General features: G+C 38.9%; 2 protein-coding genes across 2 annotated transcripts in view; one reads left to right on the top strand and one right to left on the bottom strand.

The window, feature by feature from the left end:
* Positions 1-1,827: 1,827 nt before the first annotated feature.
* On the top strand, positions 1,828-8,943 carry LOC107703419 (fascin-like). Its single transcript, XM_016506039.1, has 5 exons — positions 1,828-2,836; positions 5,596-5,752; positions 6,697-6,818; positions 6,954-7,121; positions 7,219-8,943. Exons 1-5 carry the CDS (start codon positions 1,831-1,833, stop codon positions 7,422-7,424), a joined length of 1,659 nt encoding a protein of 552 aa, XP_016361525.1. The 5' UTR covers positions 1,828-1,830; the 3' UTR covers positions 7,425-8,943.
* A 6,472-nt stretch (positions 8,944-15,415) lies between these two features.
* The window catches only part of LOC107703418 (E3 ubiquitin-protein ligase RNF216-like), a 37,576-nt gene continuing 29,732 nt past the window's right edge, over positions 15,416-23,259 (bottom strand). The window contains exons 14-17 of the mRNA XM_016506038.1: positions 20,609-20,706; positions 18,454-18,676; positions 16,373-16,448; positions 15,416-16,289 (exon numbers count right to left, since the gene is read on the bottom strand). Of these exons, the coding sequence (XP_016361524.1) occupies positions 16,000-16,289; positions 16,373-16,448; positions 18,454-18,676; positions 20,609-20,706 (687 nt within the window). The 3' untranslated portion in view covers positions 15,416-15,999. The remainder of the gene's footprint in view (positions 16,290-16,372; positions 16,449-18,453; positions 18,677-20,608; positions 20,707-23,259) is intronic.

Genomic DNA, 23,259 nt, shown 5'->3' with positions numbered 1-23,259 from the left:
AGATTGAAACAAATGTGCTTCAGCCAGGAAAAAGGGTATGAAAAGTTCTCCGAGTCGCTGCAGAAAACAAAAAAATTGAACAACAACAAAAATTGGAAATGTTGCTGGAGACGGGCTTATTTAAAATGCAAACTCATTCTCTGCCAGCAGGAGGCGCTTTTAGAGTGATAAAACTAGCGGTTTCTCCAATAATGGCTGTAATCAAAGCAGCTCCGGCCCGCTCATGAATGCTGCTTTATCAGAACAAATGAAAATGCCATCGAAACTTTTCTGAAGACAGTCAATTCCCTTCAGAGATACATTCATATAAAACACCCGCGCCGTGTTATGATTTTGAAACGTGCAGTGCTCATGTTTATTCAACGAAGTCAAACGGCACAAATAAATCAATGTATGGGAAACTGGAAATGTATATCGAAATATCGAAAATGTGTTTAAAAATCATATCACCGTTATTGAAAAAAATTATATCGCGATACATATTGATATTGAATTATTGTCCAGCCCTAAGTTCCTGTAATAAATATATGCCAATAAAGACATTTCAAGCAGTTTTAAGGAATATGTGATTTATAAGTCATATGAAAGAATCATAGTAACTACAAAGACAGACACACTGTGGAATATTTGTCCTGCATCATTTTCTCATGCCTGTGTGCTGCTGTTGAAACAGTGCCAGTGGTATTTGGATGAAGCTGCTGTTTATTTGACTAGACCTTCCTGAACCCACTGACCAACATGTGCAGCCTGTGAATATATCTTTGTGCAGAATAAACACTGCATTGTGTTTCCTCATCCTCTCTCTGGCCGGCGAAGTGGCATTTGCCCTAAAGTAAAACAACTGCTGAGAGAGACTCATCATGCAGCATAAACATTATATGTACATTTATGTAACCCATATACCAAGATCTGTTATGTTATTTGCCATCTATTTTTTTCCTTAAAATTTAGCAATTTTAAAATAGGCCTACTTTTTTACAGCATACTTACTGCTCTGTCATCATTTACTCACCCTCATGTCTTGCCAAACTTTTTTTTTTCTTCTGTCTGTGGAACACAAAAGAAGATATGTGACCCTGGAGCACAAAAGCAGTCTTAAGTCGCTGGGGTATATTTGTAGCAATAGCCAACAATACATTGTGTGGGTCAAAATTATACATTTTTCTTTTATGGCAAAACTCATTAGGATATTAAGTAAAGATCATGTTCCATTAAAATATATTTTGTACATTTCCTACTGTAAATATATCAAAACTTAATTTTTGATTAGTAATATGCATTGCTATGAACTTAATTTGGTCAACTTTAAATGCGATTTTCTCAATATTTAGATTTTATTTTTCGCACTCAGATTCCAGATTTTCAAATAGTTGTATCTCAGCCAAATATTATATGATATATACAGGATATCAGTCCTATCCTAACAAACCATACATCAATGGAAAGCTTATTTATTAATATAATGTATAAATCTCAATTTCAAAAAATTGACACTTATGACTGGTTTTGTGGTCTAGGTTCACATAGCCTATGTTGAAAAATGTCCCTATTTGTTGTCCATACAGTTTAAATACAATCCAATGTGGTTTGGACAGGTTTGGAACGACATGAGTGTGCATTCATTTTTTAGAACGTTCATTTTTTGAATGAACTATTCTTTCAAGTGCACGCGAGAGTTCGACATCTCTCCAACGCGCGAGGATGCTCGCGTCTATTTTACGCAATATATTCAGCGCAGTTGAAAAACGAAGTAGTTTGTTCAACTCTTTCACTAGTGAGAATATTATCAAATTCTGTCTTTCCCAACTCCTTTTGGGCTGTGAGAGAGTGATGGAGGAAGGCGGGACGGCGCGCGTGACATCACTCATCTGTATAAAAGCCACAGCTGTGTCTGTGCGCTCGCGCTGTGAGGCTGCAGAGAGAGAGAGAGAGGCGCGCCTTCAAACAAAGAGACCCGTCAACATCATCCACGGTGCACCAGCAGAACCCATTCCAGCAAGGCCGAGAAGAAACATGACTGAAAACGGAACCAGCGACATGCTCCAAATCCAATTCGGACTGATCAACTGTGGGAACAAGTACCTCACGGCTGAAACGTTCGGCTTCAAGATCAATGCATCAGCCACCAGCATGAAGAAGAAACAGATCTGGACCTTCGAGCAGAACGGCGACGACTCGAGCACGTTCTACCTGAAGAGCCATCTGGGGAGATACATCGCAGCTGACAAAGACGGCAACGTGACTGGTGACAGCGAGACCCCGAGCGAGGATTGTCGGTTCGTGATCACTGCACATGATGATGGGCGCTGGTCACTGCAGTCTGAGCCTCACAAGCGCTACCTGGGCGGCACCGAGGACAGAATTACCTGCTTCGCCCAGACCATCTCCATCGCAGAGAAATGGAGCGTGCACATTGCCATGCACCCCCAGGTCAACATCTTCAGCGTCACCAGGAAAAGATACGCGCACCTGAGCACCGAGCAGAGCGAGATCGCCATTGACCGAGACGTTCCCTGGGGCGTCGATTCCCTCATCACCTTGGTCTTCCAGGACCAGAGGTACCACTTACAGACATCCGACAACCGGTTCCTGAAGAACGACGGAGGCCTGTCCCCAAACCCTGACAAGAACACGGGGTACACGCTGGAGTTCAGGTCCGGGAAGGTTGCCTTCAGAGACTGCACTGGGAAGTACCTGGCTCCCTCTGGTCCCAGTGGAACCATGAAGGCCGGCAAGAGCTCGAAGGTTGGCAAAGACGAGCTTTTTGTTCTGGAGCAGAGCCACCCTCAAGTGGTCCTCACCGCTGGCAACGACAGGAATGTGTCCACCAGGCAAGGTAAACGATGCTGCTTTATTGTCAGTTACTTGTGTGCTCGTTTATGCAAGAGTACATCAGTCAGGGTTGGGTTCCTGTAAATCCTCCATAATTATCTACAGCTCATTCTTAATTATAGGTATTCCACTATTTTCTTTTTTTGTGGTTGTGTGGAAATGGGCAGAGCCCAGGGGTGGATCAGTGCGAATGCGGGAAAAGGGGGGGGAAAATCCGTATGCTTTACTTTGAAGATCCTGAAATTTGGTCTACTCGCAGATGTTTCCTGGAGATATCTTTTTTTTTTTTAACGATTAATCTGGTTGTGCATCCAAGTGAGGCTCCATTTTGCTTCCATTTTTTTTCTGTCTGATGACTCTCTCTGGGTTACAGTACTCTGGTTATTGTCACGATAGAAATCTGTTAGCTGAGAATGAAATCAATACTCAAGCCCTTGTCTGCAACTTTGCACAATCATTCTTCTGTAAATTCCATAACGGCTGTAGTTTGGAGAGGCTAGCGTGCTGTAATTAAGTTGAGAGTGAAGGCAATCATTACTCTAAACACCCAGAAGAATTGACCTGAGACTGCCAGACTGAAATAATAGATCAAATTATACAGTGCTATACGCTGCACTGGTAAAATATCTTGCTTTTCAGCGTCAGCATTACAGCTTTGCTACCCTATTACTGCTGAAAATGAAATGAGATGATCTGCTATGTTTTAATAACTGCTAAATTGAAAAAAAAATTAATTGAAAGACATAAATGGCATCATTGTGTGAGGATGTCTGGGATTTGCTTGGCAATCCCAGCTCTGGTTTACCAGTATTGCTAGATGAGGCAGGACAGAGCCAGGGTGTTGGGTCTATGCCAAGAGGCACGTCTCTGCAGGTCATGATTGGCTCTTCTATATGGCCTTTGTTTCTTAGACTTTGCTTCTTTTATGTTTGTGGTTCATTTAGCCTTGTGATAGTGCAAGATTGCATCTATCCTTAAAAAGCAGTTCATGCCATTTGCTTACAGCGATCTGGACTTAATTATGATGCACATCATCTTACTACATCGAGACCCCACCAATGCTCATGCTTGCCTAGATCAAATATTTGCCTTCAGGGATACGATCCTTAGAGAATTAGACTCAATGTTTGTGTCATGTCCCTTTGAGAGAATTTGTGAGGGGGCCGAGATTTCAGGCGTGTGCTGAGAGTAGAAGGAGAACAAAGACAGCATGCTCTGGGCCCCAGCTCACCATGCAGCCCAGCTGCTGAGAGTCTTTAGGCAGCCCAGCATGCAGAACAATGGAGCTTCGCTATGCACAAGTTTAGCCATTTCAGCACGCACAAAAAAACAGATGCACTCTCGCTTAAATGCATCTGTCTTAAAAGATTAGGAGTCTCCCTGCTCGCTTGCCTGCTCTTCCTTCCTTTGTGGCAAGGACATCGGATGTCTGTCGTTGCGTTAAGTGCTTAGATGGTTTCCCAACAGTGTCTTGCGTTATATTTTGTATTCATTTGAGGATTATTTGTCTGTGCTGCTATATGATTGCAGCTGCTTGACCCTGTTGACCGAGTGTTTGGCAATCCACTATAATTGTGAAATTGACTTAAAATATCCAAAATGTATGTCCCTACAATATTTTGCTGCCAAGATTAAAGGCTTTTCACTGGAGAATAGAAGCCCTGCAGTTGTCGTGTGGATGGATCGACCATTCGCAGTCAGGCGTCGAGCGATGGGGGTTGGGGGTGTGTCTGCTGGTGGCTTAAAAGATCCTCCCAAACCATTTAAATGTCGGGTGAGGATGCATACCTCCCTAGAATGATTGAGGAGTTTTTTTTTCCCCCTCTTGTCCTGCCTGAGACTGATTTAGAGCAAGTCTCCGGGCGTCTTAGTCATTCTCCTTTGCAGATCTTCCATTTGCAGCCATGTGTTTCTCATCTTGGCCATTTATTTTCCTTGCTCATTCAGGCACGCATTTTTTTGGGAAACTCAATCTGCCTTCCAGAGGCCAGGCCGCAGCAGTGCTAATACGCAATTTTGTATAGCTGTATTACGAGCTTGGTGAAACTAGAAACATGAAAGCAATCATGGTGAATCACAGATTAAAAATATAGATGACGTATTTGACCATGTATGTTTGAAAAATAAACCATGGCAATCCAAAAGATTCTTGATTTCTCCAACCAAACTTTGTAGGATTCATTCTCAGAGTAAATGTTAATATTTCAGCTGTAACTTCATCTTTTAGATGTTTGTCTTTATGTAGCTTTAATATTTCCGTTCAAAAACCTGTCTTCTGTTTTCCTCTCCAAAGAGGTTTAGACCATAAATGCAAAATGTATCTGATGACTGTGTGTCTAAATGCACACAATGGCGTTTAATTAGATTTCCTGCAGTAGAGGACTGGTGGTCTGGTCTTTCACTGAGCTCCATGAATCTAAACTACTAACCGGATGCATTGACTATTGTTGTTCTGAAGCCTCCCACTAAGCATCCTGGCATATATGAGTGAACAATTCTTAAAGGGATTAACTCTGTGTGTGTGTGTGTGTGTGTGTGTGTGTGGAGGCCAAAGCAATTGCCAGAGGGATAGTCCATAGCATTCAACACTCTTTAGTCAAGTAATCTCAAAGATCAGCACCTCTAAAACTGCCGAGCTCTCTGCTCACTCAGCATGGCTGATCCATATCTAAAATTGTGTTGTGTGCTCACACTGATGAAAGCCAGGGGTTTGGTGGTGGTTATAATGTGGTTTACAGTATGCTGTGTTTTTGTGTTTGACAGGCATGGACCTCTCGGCCAACCAGGATGAAGAAGGTGACCAGGAGACTTTCCAGATGGAAATCAGTAAGGACACGAAGAAGTGTGCCTTCAGGACCTGCACTGGCAAATACTGGACCCTCACAGCTAATGGTGGCCTTCAATGCACTGCCTCTATTAAGTGAGTGTGAATCACAGGAACATGCCATCATGAAGAGAGCTTAGTATTGTCAGTATTTTCATACTAACAGTCTTTAGATTAAAGAATCTATGCCTGTTCGTGGGCCTATTTTTTAATGTCTTGCACTAACTATACAACATTAATTTAATTAGATTGTAAAGGGCATCTTGCAATCAGTTAAAATAAATCTATAAGCAGTATTTTAATCTGTTATTACTAGTTTTTTTTCAACATCAGAATTAATACATTTCAATTTATAACTAATTAAAATTAAAGACCCTTTTGAAAAAATTCAAGTCAGACCACATTCAGTTTTAAACTTTTTAATCAAAACGTATACACTGGTGTCAAATTTTTTTTATTTATTTTTTTAACAAAAACAAAGTCTATTCTCCTCCAGTCTTCAGAATCACATGGTCCTTCAGAACTCATTCTAATATGCTGATTTGTTGCTCAAGAACGTTTCTTATTATGATCAATGTCTAAAACAGTTGTGCAGATTTTTGTGGAAACTGCAATACATCTGTTTTCTGAATTGTTTGATGAATGGAAAGTTCAACAGAACAGCATTTATTTAAAATTAGAATCAAAATCTTTTGTAAAATGATGAATGTCTTTGTTACTTTTGAAATCTCACTGACCCTAAACTTTTGAACAGCAGTGTACTGTAGGTTTTAATTATTTTATTATATTTTTTACATGGCTTCCAGGGTGGAAACTGGCGTGGCATTAAACACAAACAAAGAATTAATACAAATTATGCAAATCTGTAAATGAAACAAAATGCAAGCATGCTAGAATAGTATTCCTTCACAAACGGAGTCTGTGGTGTGGTACAACTTCATGCATAATTTTTACATTTTTGATAATCATTTTGCTGATGGGAGTATCTTTTTGGAGTATCTTTTATATTTCATAGTTTAATGTATAATCTCTTCAACCAGGTCTGCTAACTGCTACTTTGACATTGAGTGGTGTGGGAAGAAGATAACCCTGCGTGCTAACAATGGCAAATATGTGGCTGCCAAAAAGAATGGACAGCTGGCTGCCACTATTGACACCGCAGGTTGCACACTATTTCCCCCGTTTCAACCTTTTGTTTGGAAATGCTGCAGTGATTTAGTAAACTTGTTGATAGATAGATGTTAAGTGGAGCGCTTGGCTATTGTGAGTCTTCAATTTGAAAAATTGTTTTTTTCAGGTGAGACCGAGGAGTTCCTGATGAAGCTCATCAATAGGCCCCTCATCGTGCTGAGAGGGGAGCATGGCTTCATTGGATGCAGGAAGGTGACCGGCACCCTGGACTCCAACCGCTCATCATATGATGTCTTTGGGTTGGAGTTCAGAGATGGCGCCTATAGCTTGCGAGGTTTGTTTGCACTTTAATGTTTCTAATTTAGACTATCTTTTTGGAAAGGAGAAGCCAGGTTTTAAGACTTTTCATGATGCCTTGAATCTCCTCTCAGACTCCACTGGGAAATACTGGATGGTGGGCAGCGAGTCGAACGTGCTCAGCAGTAGCGACACCCCGGTGGACTTCTTCCTCGAGTTTTGCGACTACAACAAGGTGGCTATCAAGTCAACCGAGGGGAAATATCTGAAGGGCGATCACGCAGGTGTTCTGAAGGCCAATGCCGACGATCTGGACACCTCCACTCTGTGGGAGTACTAAAAGCACTTAAGTAACCACTGTGGCTTTTTCTTTCTCGTTTTTCCCTTTCTGTTATGCATTTTGAATATGGTTTTTGAATACGAGTGAGCACACAGGCCAATAGCAGAGAGAAACCCAAAGGTGAAGGGTCTTACTTCTAGTCACGTATACTTGATTCTGTCTAAACACTTCAGGGTTTGTGTGCCACAGCATTACCGCAGTGTTGTGCGGTTTGATGACAAGTGGCCAAAACTGGGACTGGCCTTAACTGGCATCCAAATTTGTGTTGTGTGGTTAAGCACATCTAATGTCATCTCTTAATCTGCCATACTAATCGACAAGTCGGTTCACTCTCTGGAAGATCGACTATGTGGGCGCCACACGTTGACACACAGGATTTTGATGTACCAGACTGTAGCATGATCCCTCTTCCTTGTCTTTGCACAGTCCTGTATGAGCCTCGCACTCTTACTATTAACACATAGCGAAATATGTTAAAGAAAACCTTGTGACTGTGAGCTATTGATGTAATGCCTCCCACTGTATTGCCAGTCATAAGTACCTACCCTCATGACCCGAGGACTAAGGCAATATTTACAGGTAAATGTATGAATGTTCGTTTTTTTTTCTTTCCATACACTTGACAGAGTTATGAAGGAAGCTCTCAGGCCACTGAAAAGGCGATGAGCTAAACTGTTTTGTTTTCGTGTTTGAAGTACCGCAGTGCTTTGTGTACTGCCACACTATCTGTGCCATTAGAATTCATTTTAATGTTTCAAAAGAGAAAACCAAGAGAACTGGATTGGTACCGTACAGTCCCTCATCTCAAAATTAGGGTTACACCTGGAATTGCAAATGGGCGGGGAAAAAAGAAGTATAGATGTTAAAGTGGAAATTGTTTTCTGCAACTCGAAAGTGATGTCATCGTTGCATTGTGTGTGAAGATACTGACGTGAGATATGTTGTTGCAGGTTCAACACAGTATTTATGCTAAATTAAACCACTTCTCCCCTCTTAAACCGGACAATTCTCAAAGGAATGGCGGGTCTGGGTTCACTGGACTCGTGCAGTGGTCTAATCTGGAAATGTCACCTAACACTCTGTTTTTGTTGTTGTTTTTGAGTAGGCACAGACATTATCATAAACCTCATTCCTTTATACACATTACACCTCGGAGAAAAAGCCAAAATGAAGACATTAACACTTCACACAAGATTGCTTAAAGATTTAAACCTGAGGTTAAACTGGTGCTTAATTAGTTTTCAGGTGTGCATCAAACTAACCGAGCCACTCTGAGCTTAACTGCTCGTTATTTAAGAATAGAGCTATCATTTCACATGATGATGATCTCCCATTGCTAAGGGAATGATAATGACTGTGCCTTAAAAGGCCATTATGGGGCGGGGGAAAGACATTCCACATTATACTTTGTAAAGTCTTTACAAATGTCTTTTTATATTGCTTTGATATTATGGTTATGTTTCCTCATGTGCCATGGGTACAAATGAAATCCGGAAATAAATACAGTTTGAATATGAAACTCTTGTCAGTGAATTGTTTTTAATTCTAGAAAATAAACATTTAGAAATATTAGTTCTCTTTAAGTGGCAAAGCAATGATCAACACACTTTCCTTCTTGTGAAGTGATATGACTTTATCTAGGTAATTGAGCAGGATTTGGTGAAGTATGAGCGCAGCTCCCAGTTTTGAAAGCTTACCCCGCTGCAGCAGAATGAGAGAAATTAGTTTTCTCCTGAGAACTCAACTCAACTTTTTTTTTCAGCTGGTGGCCGCTCCATCAATGAGGCTTTTGTTCGGTGTTATTGCTGGAGCAGCAGTTTTCAAAATGATGTTGATCCCATCTGCTGAGTTATTGAAACAACAAAAAAGTCATTTATTAAAGTTCAAGGAGCCTAAAATTGTAACTGAAAGGACACCACACTGTGCAATGAAGGAGCTTCAGTATCTAAAATGCAGATAGAAATACAAATTGAAAGCATGTGATCTTTGCTGCAAGGCAAGCTATAAAAAGATTTCAAATCCACAATATTTCAGTAAGAGTCTCAGAGAAGCCACTCAATATGAATACGAAAAAGAACAGACATTTTTTAAATGGAGATACCCAGATCACATACTAATTGCAACTGTTAAAAAAAAAAAAAAATGCAAGTAACTCATTGAATTAAACAAGATTTTTTTTTTAAAGTAGAAAAACTGAAATGGTACAACTGTAGACTGACCCTTCCAGCATACACAGCCGTCCCAAAAACAAAGAGTGTGCATCATATTCTCTAAGCTGGGAAATTAGGTTTATTCAGTGGTCGAATTGTAAAAAAATTTCAGGGGGGATGGTGTGTTTACATACAATATTTACATAATATTACAAAATTTGTCTAATTTTTTTTTTTAAGGTTTTTATTTAATGAAAAATTAGCCTTATTAAATTAACTATTATTTAAAGCTTTTTTTTCTCCCTTCTTTGGCCTGACATGGAGGAATTTTGGTCAATATTTATAATTAAACAATATTTTGCTAAATGTGCTTTTGTGCTGAAAACTTGGCTAGTTTAGGCATGGATAAATAATGATGACAATAAAACCACCAGTAGGTGGCAGCAAGCCCGTTTTGATAAATTATTTATTGAATCGTTCAAATCAAACGATTCGTTCAAAATGTCTTATTCAATTAGAAACGAAACAAGCCTGCGTCCCAATGTGCATACTATCCATCCTAAATTCTATGTGATATTAGTCATTTTCAGTACTATTTAGGGCAGATAGGCTGGATATATGCACATTGGGACGCAGGGAAAGTGTCCATTTGAATGGGCCGTTGAATCACTGGCTCACTTGATTCGTTCAAAAACTGATTCATTCAAGGAACGAAACACCGTGTTACTATGCACGGTTGTATCAAATTAATAGCACATTTTGTGCTCGCACTTGTAGGCCTACTGATATTCCGAAAAGTACATTGCTTGTGCAATGAATATAAAAACATAAAAACTCATACATGGGTATTTTCTCTTTAATTTCTTGAATTAGAAGGTTATTTTACCTGTATTCTAATAGGCTTCATCGCGCAGTGAATGCTTTTGGACTCGAGACGTGTTTTTGTTTGGTTAAGTCGATGACTCCATAATGTCTCCTATCAGCTCTCAATCCCTCACAGTTACACATACAGCACAATAACATTATGTCAGGGGAATGTTTTTAAATTCGAATGAAGGAAAAATCATACCTTTTCTGTTGTCTTCTTTTTAAATAAATTAAAAAGTTGTACTTGAACCATTTTGCGCGAAAAATGACGAAAACTTGCTTCCGCTTGTCTCAGAACCTAATTCTGATTGGCCAATCGCCGTTCGTGAATTATCCTAAGTAGATAATTTTAACATTTAATTTGCATGATAAATTTTACAGAATACCCATTATTAATCCAAAGGGGATGGTAAGGGGGGATGGTGGTTTTACTGAGGCGATGATTTTTTTCCATGCATCCCCCCTCAACTGGAGCCCTGGATTTATTGAACCTGAAGCCACTCAGACATTTGTGAGTTCAATAAATATGCATGCACCAGATTGACTGGTAGACTAATAGTCTTCATGAATAGTCTTCTAACTAGTAGTCTTCATGAGTGTTATATATATTAGATTACAAATACAGCCTAAATGTTACCATGGAAGATGACGCCATGAGCATTTCCATTCAGGAATTAAGAAAAGAGACTGAAAGGGTTAAATGATCTAGTCTGGCTGACACAGGGACCAATGCTTCCATGGTAACTCAGAGCATGTCATTTAACTGCAGCTTTTCAGGTGGGCAGCCAAGGATTTCTTCATTTAGTCATCATTTTCATGAGACGCATGTGCAAGTCGAGATCACAGAGGCTGAATTCAGATTCACATGATGGACCGGTGTACAGCATTTGAATAAACATAGAGCAGAGCAACAGCTTTGCACAGATGTGACTGTAACGTTTGGTAGGAAAAGAACAATGTCTGCACTGTGACAAATGTCAGGACATTTCTCTTATTATGCATGTGGTTTTCTAAGTTTTCCATGCATTTGCATTTTTGTGATGTGTGTGGAATGGAACACGATGTACTCACAAGGTACGCTGCCTAATATTTGTTTCAAAATAGTAACTGAAACAGTAGGCCTCTATCCATGACTGACATTACAAACTGTAGTAGACCCTTGACCTTATCTTACAACATTTTACCTTGAAAAAAAGCTTATTTTGCATTTATTTTCACAGAAAATAAAACAGTAAAAACAGTAAAACTATGAAATATTATTACAATTTTTAAATAACTGGTTTCCAATTAAAATTTTAAAAAATGTAATTTGTTCCTGTGATGGTAAAGCTGAGTTTTCAGCATCATTACTCCAGTCTTCAGTGTCACATATTTCAGAAATCATTCTAATATTCTGATTTGCTCCTCAAGAAACATTTTCTTATTATTACCAATGTTGAAAACTCTTTTGCTGCTTAATATTTTTGTGGAAACCAATTATGCTTGTTTTTTCCAGCATTCTTTGATAAATAGAAAGTTAAAAATAACCTAATTTATTTGAAAAATAAAAAAAATATTTTGTAACATTATAAATATATTTACTGTCACTTCTAAGCAATTTAATGTGTCCTTGCTGAATAAAAGTATTACATTCTTTAAAAAAAAAAAAAAAAAAAAAAGTACTGACCCCAAACTTAAAATAATAGTGCTGCAGAGGTTTGTATGCCAAAATGCTGTTTCCATTATACAAGTAAAAGACTGACATATGCAAATTATAGCCAAAATAAATCATACATTTACTACTGATCAGGTTAAACTGTTCAGTTAAATGCAAATGATTTTCTCCTTCCTAACATATAACCTAATCTCTGGGAGTTTATAATATCATGGACAGCAGCTCCAGCAGTCACATGACTATCACTGAGCCCAGGAAATCACTGCTATGTGTGACCACCACCTTGGGGACCACAACAGGGCATGATGACACTCTCATGACTGCAAGTCCAGCCCTTCACACCATCAACACTTCAACAAACACAAAAGGAAATCTTAACATGACTTCCCTTCAGGCTGATTATTAGATACATTGACCATCCCTCTGGAAATCATCGGTACATTACCATAACATCGAGGAATTGTAATCTATCTTTAGGTTGACCTGACCCATATCCTCAAACCACAATGTCACTGTTTAAATTCAATGTTCCAAAAAGAGGTTTTCGGCCTGATGCCCGTTTTTGGTCCCCCAAACAACCTTTCAGTTATTAACATGATGGCAATTCAGTTATATTATTAAAATGTTCTTCACACAAAGAAGAGTTTTTTTTTGAGGAACCCAAAAGGGTTCATCTCTGGAATCAACGCATGGAATCAATTGGAATCCCTTTTTGAAACCTTCATTTTTAAGTGTTCCAAAACGGGGTTTTCACAGTAATGCCATAGAAGAACCATTCTGGGTTCCTCAAAGAACCTTTCAGTGAACAGTTCTTAAAAGAACCACTTTTTCTTAATGTGAAGAACATTTTAATGATCTAAAGAACCCTATTCCACTATAAAGAATGTTTTGTCCAATGGAAAGGTTCCATGGTTGTTAAAACGCTCTTCAAGGAACCATCAATGCCAAAAAGAAGCTTGATTTTTAAGAATGAGAGACTTGAGGAAACATGAGGCAGAAGATTCAGGGGCACAGATCCAGTTTCAGGAAGCTCTTAAGCTGTGGGCGCATTGAGCGCAAGCTGCCAGGGTCGACCCTTCACACCTGCAGGCCTACGGGCCTAAAGTCTGTCCATCTGCTGACCCATTAGGAGGTTACCATGTCAAACTGAGACACTTCATTCACCTGCACCGCGTCAGGTGTGGTACACCGGTGCTCAGATACACCACCAACAACAGATGGGAGAAAATTACCAAATTTTTTATTTTTTAACAGATGTGTTATTCTGCTGGTTTGATTGACACGCAATGGTCTCCACACCACCATCCCTTTGATTAGACCAAAGAAAGGGCTTCTGTAAGAGCCTCGTGCTCTCTGTGAGGATGAGTAATGTGCTTTAAGAGGCGTGAGGGGTCTGAATAAAGCCCAGGGCAGAGGGGATACTGCCAGCAGGGAGGAGAGCTGGAGGTGAGGATCCTGTGGGCTCCATTAGTGAGCAAGAGCTGTGGCTCTTTGTTGAAGCTCTGGGCAAGAGGACGGGACTCTCTGCGGGAGTCTCACTGCACTAGTCACGCAATACAACACAATAAACAACCCACTTCACAGGCATTATGGGCCGACGTGCGGAATAACAACGGCTTAATGTTAGACAATGTATTGATCTTTGGCACTGACAGCCTACATTACATAAATCAAAAGCAAGAGTTCCTGAATCATTTGGTCCACATGGATTACGAACTCAAGAGAAAACACTCTGCAGAAGTGTCATTCACAAATTTTGCAGTCACCTTTGCATGTTCATTTATTAAAAATATTGATTCATTTGATAAGGCTTTTAGCTAACAGTAAGCAGTGCCGATCCTAGACTTCTGGGGGCCCTACGCAAAACTGTGTCGGTGGGGGGCGGGGGCAGTGAAGTGGGGTATGAGTGGTTATGAACGAATGAATGAAAAGCATTTGTCCGTGTTTCACTCCGTCTTGAATCGAGCTCGTGGAGAGAACTTGAGAAACAGTGTCTCTTCCACGGCTCGGTATGCTTTCAACTCGTTTTTTTAGTCTCGAGCAAGACTGTACGACATTCACATTTCATGATTTGACTGATTTTTACGTAGAAAGGGTGAAAGCGCACCGCATTAAAAGAAATGATCATTCATGTTTTCATAACCGCTGGCCAAATTCAAAAACGAACCTAAAATTTAATAATCTTTGAGAGCAAGGGGGCCCACCCTGGTGTTTCGGGGGCCCTACGCAGCTTGCGTATTTTGTGTATAGGGAGGATCGGCTCTGACAGTAAGACTGTAACACTCTCTGCATAAGGGTGTGAACACATTTACCTTTGTAAGGCAAAATTCTGCCGGTGCATTAGGAATTTGATGGGTTTGGGCATTTTTACAGACGGACGTGTTCCCCACACATTTGTTTAACTTCGGACACAAATTGACCAACAAAAAACTACTTAGTTTGAAAATGACCCGAGTAAGGGTGCTTCATGCATCACTACACTGACAATTGACCATCTTTGCCCATGATATTTTGCCAAAGTTTTGCTAATGTGACTGCACGTTTGCTTAAATCAATTCAGCAGATTTCCCTTATCAGTGCAGAAAATATATTTAGAAGCATGTATGAACACGGAGAGCAAGAGATGGTAATTATAAGTTCATAAAAATAGCTCAACAGATCTAAATTTAAAAACATCCATGAGAGAGACTGTCAAGCTCACAGTGAGGATGTTCCAGAACAAAGAAATGTCTAGTATCTAATTAAATTTGAATATTCTCCACCATCCCATTTACATCTGCTTACAGTTCCTCCTCCATTTCCCTTTGTGATGCAAACCAGATAAGCTCTCATATGTTACATCCCAGCTAGGGCTGGGCACCAAATTGAATATTCACAATTTACGCTGACATAAAATTGTGAATATTGCAATGATTTTGAAGTTCATGACTCAAGTATGAGGGGGTTAAAACTAATAATGTCTGATCTACACTACCAGTCAAAGGTTTGGAGTCAGTAAAAACAGTAAATATTGTGAAACATTTATAACTGCTTTCTACTGTAATATTTTAAATGCAATTTATTCCTGTTATGACAAAACTGAATTATCAGCATCATTACTCCAGGCTTCAGTGTCACATGATCCTTCAGAAATCATTCTAATATACTGATTTGCTGCTCAAGGAACATTTCTTCTTATTATCAATACTGAAAACAGTCGCTTAATAGCTTTGTAAAAATTGTGATACACTTTTTCCAGGATTTTTGGATGAATATAAAGTTCAAAAGACCAGCATTTATTTGAAATAAAAACCTTTTGTAACATTGTCTTTACTGTGACTTTCAATCAGTTTAATGCATCCTTGCTGAATAAAAGTATTAATTTCTTAATACTGTTAATGTCTTTCAGATTCCAAAGTTTTGAACAGTGTAAACATCAGTAGCAAAAAATGGTCCTACAGTATGATTTACAGATCTGAAATGGCATCAGTATCCATCTAAACTAATAATCTAGGCATTTGCACGAGGAGGAAGATGTTGAATAAGAAAAACCCTGGATGAAAAAACATTAAAGTGGTTTGTTGACTGCAGTGGATTCTTTTTGGGGAACATCATTGGAAATCCCAGCCAAACCAACATACATTTTGACTGATTTCACGAACAATGTTTAAAGTTCCATCAAGTTCTTTGTTTTATTGAACTGAAAACTAACAGGTGTTCATATTATTCACTCTGTATGCTGTTCCAAAAAATGCCTTTCAACAAAGAAGCAAATCCAACAGGCATCCTGAAAACTCACCAGAAAATCAGTTTAGGTCCTGTTACAAAATACGTAGAAAATAACAGCGAGGGCTAACAGTTAAGACATAGAAGCCTGGATTATTTTTTTAGTAGTTCGAATGTGGTGCTTTGTACCATGGTGTCCTCAAAGAGGTCTGAAGAAGCGATGCGGTGGTCCATAGTGCATAGGCATATTGAAGTCCAAGTTCAGGTTACGTGGGTTGTAGTTTACTGGGGGGAAGTTGGGCAACGGGGGCACGTAGGGGGCTGGAATGGGCTGAAGGAAAACACGCTGCGGCCCGGGGAGCATGACCTGGGGGATGAGCAGGGGGGCACGTACGGCCTGAGGTGCTGCGTTAGGGGCCTGCGGTGTAACCCGAGGACGCTTCGCTGGGATGGGCTCAGGGGGAGGTCCCACTCTCTTCCCTGTGCTTTCTGAGGGAGACATTACAAAATATCATTAGAAACCACTCGGGTTTAGGTGGCAGACTCAAGTTGTCCAGCTGAGGAACACTGACCTGACTGACTGGTCGTCTTATTTAACTCCGCTTCACCTTCTTTCTGAATCTCCTGAATGATTCGCTCATCGTCTTGCTGTGGATTGAAAAAGACACAGAAAGTGAAAGGGGGAGAAGTAGAGAAAACAAAAAAGCCTTTCAAAAAGGCACGGCAATTAGGCTCTCCGGTTACTGTTCAATCATGTGAAAAGACCAGCGAACCCCGCCAGAAACAATGTGATGCCAATGTCCGCGTCAGACCACAGCCTGGACGAAAATGAACTTGGGAGGAGTCCACTTCATCGGTCAAACACAAAACAGCTCAAGTTCACCAGTCAGCCTGGTGCACGGTGCCAGGTGATTAGGCACGGCTCTGAAAGGAGGGGTAATTGCCAGCGGGACTGCTCCCTGACTGCGCTCTTCACACAGAAACACCATTCAAATGTCTTAATCGGATAATTAGTGGAACTCCTGGATCAACCGGAAAGGGATTTCTCACTCATGCTCACTGCTTAGGGATAGTTTCCCCCAAAATGACAATTCCATCATCATGCACTCATCCTCAAGTTGTGCCAAACCCAAAATGTATTGTTGCCACAAAACAACAAAAGGAAGAGAGCGAGCAGAATGTCAATTCTTTCTGATGGTGAAAATCAGGGACAAACACTAGCTCTTTAGTTACACATCATTCATGGTACATATGAAGTTTGAACCAAAGAAGTTTTATTTCTCATTCTTCTTGTATGGTGTGTGGATTAGGGCTGGGCAATTTTTTTTTCAATCATGACTTTGGTCTCTAACAAATATGAAAACAAGATAATTGAGATTGATATTGGGCCACATTCCATTTCACAATGATGCTTTTGTGTTATAAATCCAGTGTAGCCCTTTCCTTTACAGTGGGCTGCTTTCACCTCTCCCTAAAAGCCCAAATATATTATTTATATAATAATAGAAATAGAATACAAATAAATAAATATGTTTTGTTTTTCAGTTGAATTGTATTTTAAAAATAAACCTTTTAACAGTGGATTTTAAAGTATATACATGAATGATGTTTCCAAATCAATAAATAATAGATATTGCCCAAAATATATTTTTTTAGATTTTTGTCAAACAAGCAGCCTCAATGTGGAGTACTTTTAGATGAACTCAATTCATAATACATAAATTACAAACATGAATTAGAGTTTAAATCTAGGGTGTAAAAAAGAGGAACATTCTGCTAGATAACTTTTAAAATTAATAAGAATATGCTAAATGAGGTTAAGTAGATGATTAGATTTTCGTCATTAAAATCTAATATAATATTTGTGTATTTTACCCATCTACTAAGAAGGTATCAATAACAACCTTTTATGATTAATAAATGGTCAAATTAACAGCATTATTTGAATAATGAATGAGCACTTTGTGCTTTAGTCATGGACTGCTGAGTGCTACATCTTTAGCACTCAGTTGGCTATTATATAATATGCAGCTAATGCATGACGGTTGACTGTGGTAGCTGCAGTATTCCTGCAGTAGAGACCTCTCAGCACTCCTAATCCATCAACACGCATGAGAAGCAGCATGCTCCACTCAAGTACCTCTCGTATGTTATACTCTCAAAGAGTCCTGTATACAAAACCAACACAAAGCCATTACACTCACCTGGTGTTTATTCTAAGACTGAATCACTCTTATTACAAATAATCAATCAATGCAACACAGGTTAGAGCTGTTAATGTATTACAATTGATTCTCTCAAAAAATAATGCAATTAAAATGTAAATGTACTGTTTTTAATGCTTTTGTCTGTTAATTATAAAACAAATGAAGTCAAAAAATTAAAAAAACTACAAAAATAATATTTAACATAAAAGCAAGAATGCAAATGCATATCATGTAATTTAATCAATTAACAGCTCCAAACACATTCCAAAATGAGGGTCAAAAAGTGTCAGCAAGTACGTCATGTAAAAGGAGTGTTCAACTGAGCACAAATGTATGTAAATGTATAGAAAGTAAGGTGTTTGCTGCTTTTCAAGGATGATCGCATGCTAACGTTGAGCATGAAAGCAGCCTCTCTCGAAACCAAAGAAGTGTAGTGTGTCATTTACCGTGGGGTCTGTCCACAGCGAGCACTTCTTGCACTGTCGGCAGGGGGCGCCAGGCGAGCGAGCGTGCTGGCAGAAGTGGTTGTAGCCGTTAATAGGCTCCCGGCAGAGGTAGCACATGAAGGCGCCGCAGCGACACGACATCCGGTTGCAGCCCTCCGACTTCACCAGACCTGTGGCACACTTGTGGCACTTCCTGACACGGGCAGCGGTCATCTTTTCCTCACTGGCCATGAAACAAATGACATTTGGGTTCAGTTTACATGCAAGCACTGTGAGTTGCCTAGCGAGACAGTATTTTAAATAGTGGTCGACAGATATAGGAATGTGATATCATACTATTTAAATATACATTTATTTTAAAAGCAAAACGCAATCGCTGCAATTAGATATATTTCTTTGACAATGTTTACTAAAATAATTGGAATTAAATCATTTTAATATGAATCAATTGGGCAAAAACGTTTGCATTGTTTGTGGAATTAAAGGGGTCATATGATGCGATTTCAATTTTTCCTTTACATTTCCTTCACACGCTTGAGGTATTCGGCCAATCACAACGCACTGGATAGCTGGCCAATCACAGCACACCTCGCTTTTCAGACCGATGAGCTTTGTTAAAATCGACGCGTTTCAGAAAGGAGAAGAGAAACATAGAGGAGAAACAATAATGTACAGTATGTGGAAAATAATGTGTTTTTTTAACCTTAAACCGCATAAACACATTTCATTACACCAAATACACAAAATAATGTTCTTTTTAGCAACATCATATGACCCCTTTAAGTCTTTAATGACATAAATGCCAAATATTTTTTGAATGCTGACAGTAAATTAAAAACAGCATTATAGCCCTTCTATCAATAGACATTTGCCTTAATAGTCAGAACTGCTAAACAAGACAGTAAACTAATGAAGATGGAGAAAGCTGTCAAAATAAAAGTCTCTCTTACAACAATTAATGCCCAAACAGAAAAACGTACAATTAAAAAATAGTCTTAAAGCTTAGTGGAAAGAAAAAAAATTAAGTAATGAAAATTGAAATTTGCCATAAAAATGGCAGACAAAATTAAGAGAAATGGATAACAGTTTGCAATAAGTTATATGCAATACAACAGTTAATTTTTGGGCTGCAATGAGCAATACATCTACAGTATAACATTAGTTTGATAAAGTTAGTTAATAAAAAAACTGCTCATTGTTAATTCACGTTAGCTCAGTTCCATTAAATACTATTAACAGAACTTTTGATTTAATAATGTATTAGTAAATTCTGACATAAACATTAACCCAGATTGGAAAATGCTTTAGAATTTTTCATTTTTAGCTCATGTTCATGCATTGTAAAGTGTTACTGAGAAATGTGCCAAACATAGTTGTATTTCATTCAAAATATAAAAAATATGATATTGAAAATGTCATTTTCAAAACTATTTTACCAAATATTTGTGTGATGTATTTTTTTAATGTTTTTTAAAGAGTACCACATCATTAGCTTAGCAACATGCTAACATCAAACCAAATGAGTTTAATGGGTTTCATTTCAGTTAGGATGCTATCTTAGTAGGTAGCTGCAGTTCACTGGCTATTGGAACAAAGCAAATATGTTCATTTTAGCATCAGTTATTTTGGGCTATTTAACATACAGAAAGCATACTGGTATTGAGACATATTATCTTGCTGTATAACACCATATTTAACTCAATCTCTCAGTCAGGGTCACTTTCCTGTCTCTATAAATGTAGGCAACAGAAAAGGTTGGGGGTAAACAGGATACACAGTCTTTGATTCATGTGTATGACAGGAAGGAAGCCCGGCGATCACATCCTGTCCAGTCCAGAGACTGAGAGCAGTGATATGCTGCTTTCACACCGCATCAGTTTACACAGACACCCACCACGCTCCAGTACACTTCCTCCTGAAAGCCCGCTGCACACAGGGGCAGCTCTAGATGATGTGTATTTGCAAACATAACACTCAAGGGAATCCACCAAATACAGCGAGTGTTTTAGCGTGCCATGAGAAAGGCCTGGGGAAACAGCTGACTCGGCATCAGGCATGCTAATGATCTCCCAGGTGGTTCGCTACACTATCGAGTGCCCTCAATAGTGCACGGATGAATTATTAACAAGCTAAGAGTTTTCAGTCGGGCACTTACAAGGCCACCCGTAGCCGGATCTCGTCCCTCTCCAGCACCTGCTCACAGGTCTTTCCTGCGTGCTCCTTCCACACCACATGGCACTTCCTGCAACTCTCCTGAGGAAGGGGACACAAATAAGCATCTGTGTTATTGATCACAATTGAAATGCACAGGGGAAAGAGAAACACCTGGACTACAATTCATACATCCAGTGGGAAAAAAAAACTCTGTTTATGTATACGGAAGGAGTCGGTGTTCCCAGCATTGTTTCAGAGGTGCATATTGCTTCCTACCCCATGCATAATGCACTATGACCCTTCTGGAATTAATAACAATTTAGATACACCGTATTGGCAACCAACCAGTAGTGGTCGACCGATATTGTTTTTTTGACAGCCGATGCTGATATCTTGGAAAGCAGGGTGGCCGATGGCCGATATAAAGCCGATATAATTGTATTTATTTTCATTAATATTTAAGAAATTTGAAATTCAATCATTTGAAAATGGATTAAAAAATAAAATTGTAAAATAAACATACTTATACTTTAGATGACAAAGTATTTTCCACAAATAAATAAATATTTAATAAAAATATAATTAAAAAGGAAGTAATCTGTAACCAACAGAGCACTCAGTATTCTGGGAAGTTTGTGTGCATTGAGAATCATATTTTTTTAAATAAAGCCAAGGTAACACTCATTTTACATACAGCACACAGTGAAAATGACAGTGACAGTGGGAAAACGCATAAAGCGCACCATAATCTGAAATCACGAATTTAATGTTTAAAGCATTCAATTTGCACGGACTGAAAGTCAGGCAGAGAACACGCGATCATGCAGGTCACATGTACACTTCACAAGATCTCACAACTGGATTCGGCTAAGTTTGCAAGGTTTTTGAAATTAGATGTTCATTAGTCATTCAAAGATTTGTTTAAATGATGTAAATGTGTATTTGCTGAATGCTGATGGCAAACGAGAAAGTATTATAATGTTTGCCTTTCTATTACTAATAATATAAAAGCAATCGTTATAATACTTTTGTATACATTTTAATTCCTTCGTTTAACCGTTCTATCGGATTATTAGACAGACTTCTATCCGTATTAGACAGAACTGTTAACGACGACGGCGAACAAGAGGGAGAATGTGAGCGGTGTGTGCTGCTCAGGCGCTGACACTCAGGCGCCGTCAAAATAAAAGTCCCGCCTCGAATGCATTGGCCAAACAGAAAAACTTATCGGCCGATGCCGATATTTGAAACATGCCAAATATCGGCCGATATATCGGTCGACCACTACCAACCAGTATTATTGTACAAAACATAACCGCACATACAACAACCAGAAAATATAAATATGAAATGCAGCATTGCTAGCATGTCAGCTGGTAGAATGTACTAATGTGAATGTGTGGTTTTCTGTGTTGTATGATGCTATATTGTATGTGTTAGAGTGTACTAGGTGGCTTGCAGCATTGCTACATGGTTGCCAAGGTGTTTTTAGTGTTGCTATGCTTAATTCTTAAATGCAGCAAAAGCGGAAGAGCGCTACTTGTTTGAAGCGCGCTGCACGGACCGTTATTAGCTTGGCACAAAAGACAGCGCTGCATGACCTCAGAACAAATGTGCTTACTCGCTGATTGGTCTCGATCACGTGACTACTAAACATTGCTGCAAGATCCAGTAAAAAGCATTAGTTTGGCACAGAGGTCTCCGGCACGCACACCACAAATGTCACCCTGATTTTAACTAGTTTAAAGCCAGATGAAACAGTGCTGACATTCTCTACAACACTGACACTGAAATAACTAAATCCCATAGTGCCATTTTAGATAGCATAGAAACTATATTTGTTACTTTTTAAAATGGTAGTGCCATGTGTAGTTTTACCTGTAGTTATCTTGATCTAAATGTATGACACTATGGAAGACCAAAGGTGAATTTGAATAAGATTAGAGTTTTACCTCAATAAGAATATTCAAATTTTACCCTTTAAAAACGAGGTTGCTACATTTTTTTTTTAACAGATGTTACTGTTTGTGTTAATGAAAATAAATTTGCATCTGCATCCCAACTCAAGCTACTGCTGGTGCCACTGGTCTCAAATGTTAGTCTAATATATATATATATACATATATATATATATATATATATATATATTAAAAAGTGTGTGTGTGTTGCAATATTAGAAATTGCTAAATTAAGGCGCTACCACTAAACAGTAAAAATGCCCATTGGGTCCGTAGGGTCATATAAAACAGGTAGAGAAGAAAAGACGTGTGCTAACTGCAAAAATTGAAAATTGATTTAAATAAATGAATAATTAAATAGTACAGTACAGTACTACAGGGATTTGGAAAAAATTTAATAGTGTAACTTCATAGAAACCTTTTTTTTTTTTTTTCTGGACTCCTTTTTAATGGTTAAATTACATGAGTAGTAGTAGTAGCAGCCTGTTACGTACATTCTACTCAACAATAGTAATATATTTCTGCCAATGCCCTCGGATTAAACCGAACTTTTATTTTGACGGGTTGCCGTGAATACCTTTACATTTCTGTGATGACATGATGTGTATGACATGATGATAGTTTTACTCAAATGAAACGGTCAAATGCTCATGAAGTGACTCTCAGAGCAGTTCTGGAGATGTTGTTCATGTAT

The sequence above is a fragment of the Sinocyclocheilus anshuiensis genome, unplaced genomic scaffold, assembly GCF_001515605.1.
Source record: "Sinocyclocheilus anshuiensis isolate Anshui unplaced genomic scaffold, SAMN03320099.WGS_v1.1 scaffold58, whole genome shotgun sequence".
In the NCBI taxonomy this organism is placed as follows: Eukaryota; Metazoa; Chordata; class Actinopteri; order Cypriniformes; family Cyprinidae; genus Sinocyclocheilus; species Sinocyclocheilus anshuiensis.
Note: the sequence above shows the minus strand (reverse complement) of the source record. Positions and strands in the feature narration are given on the sequence as shown.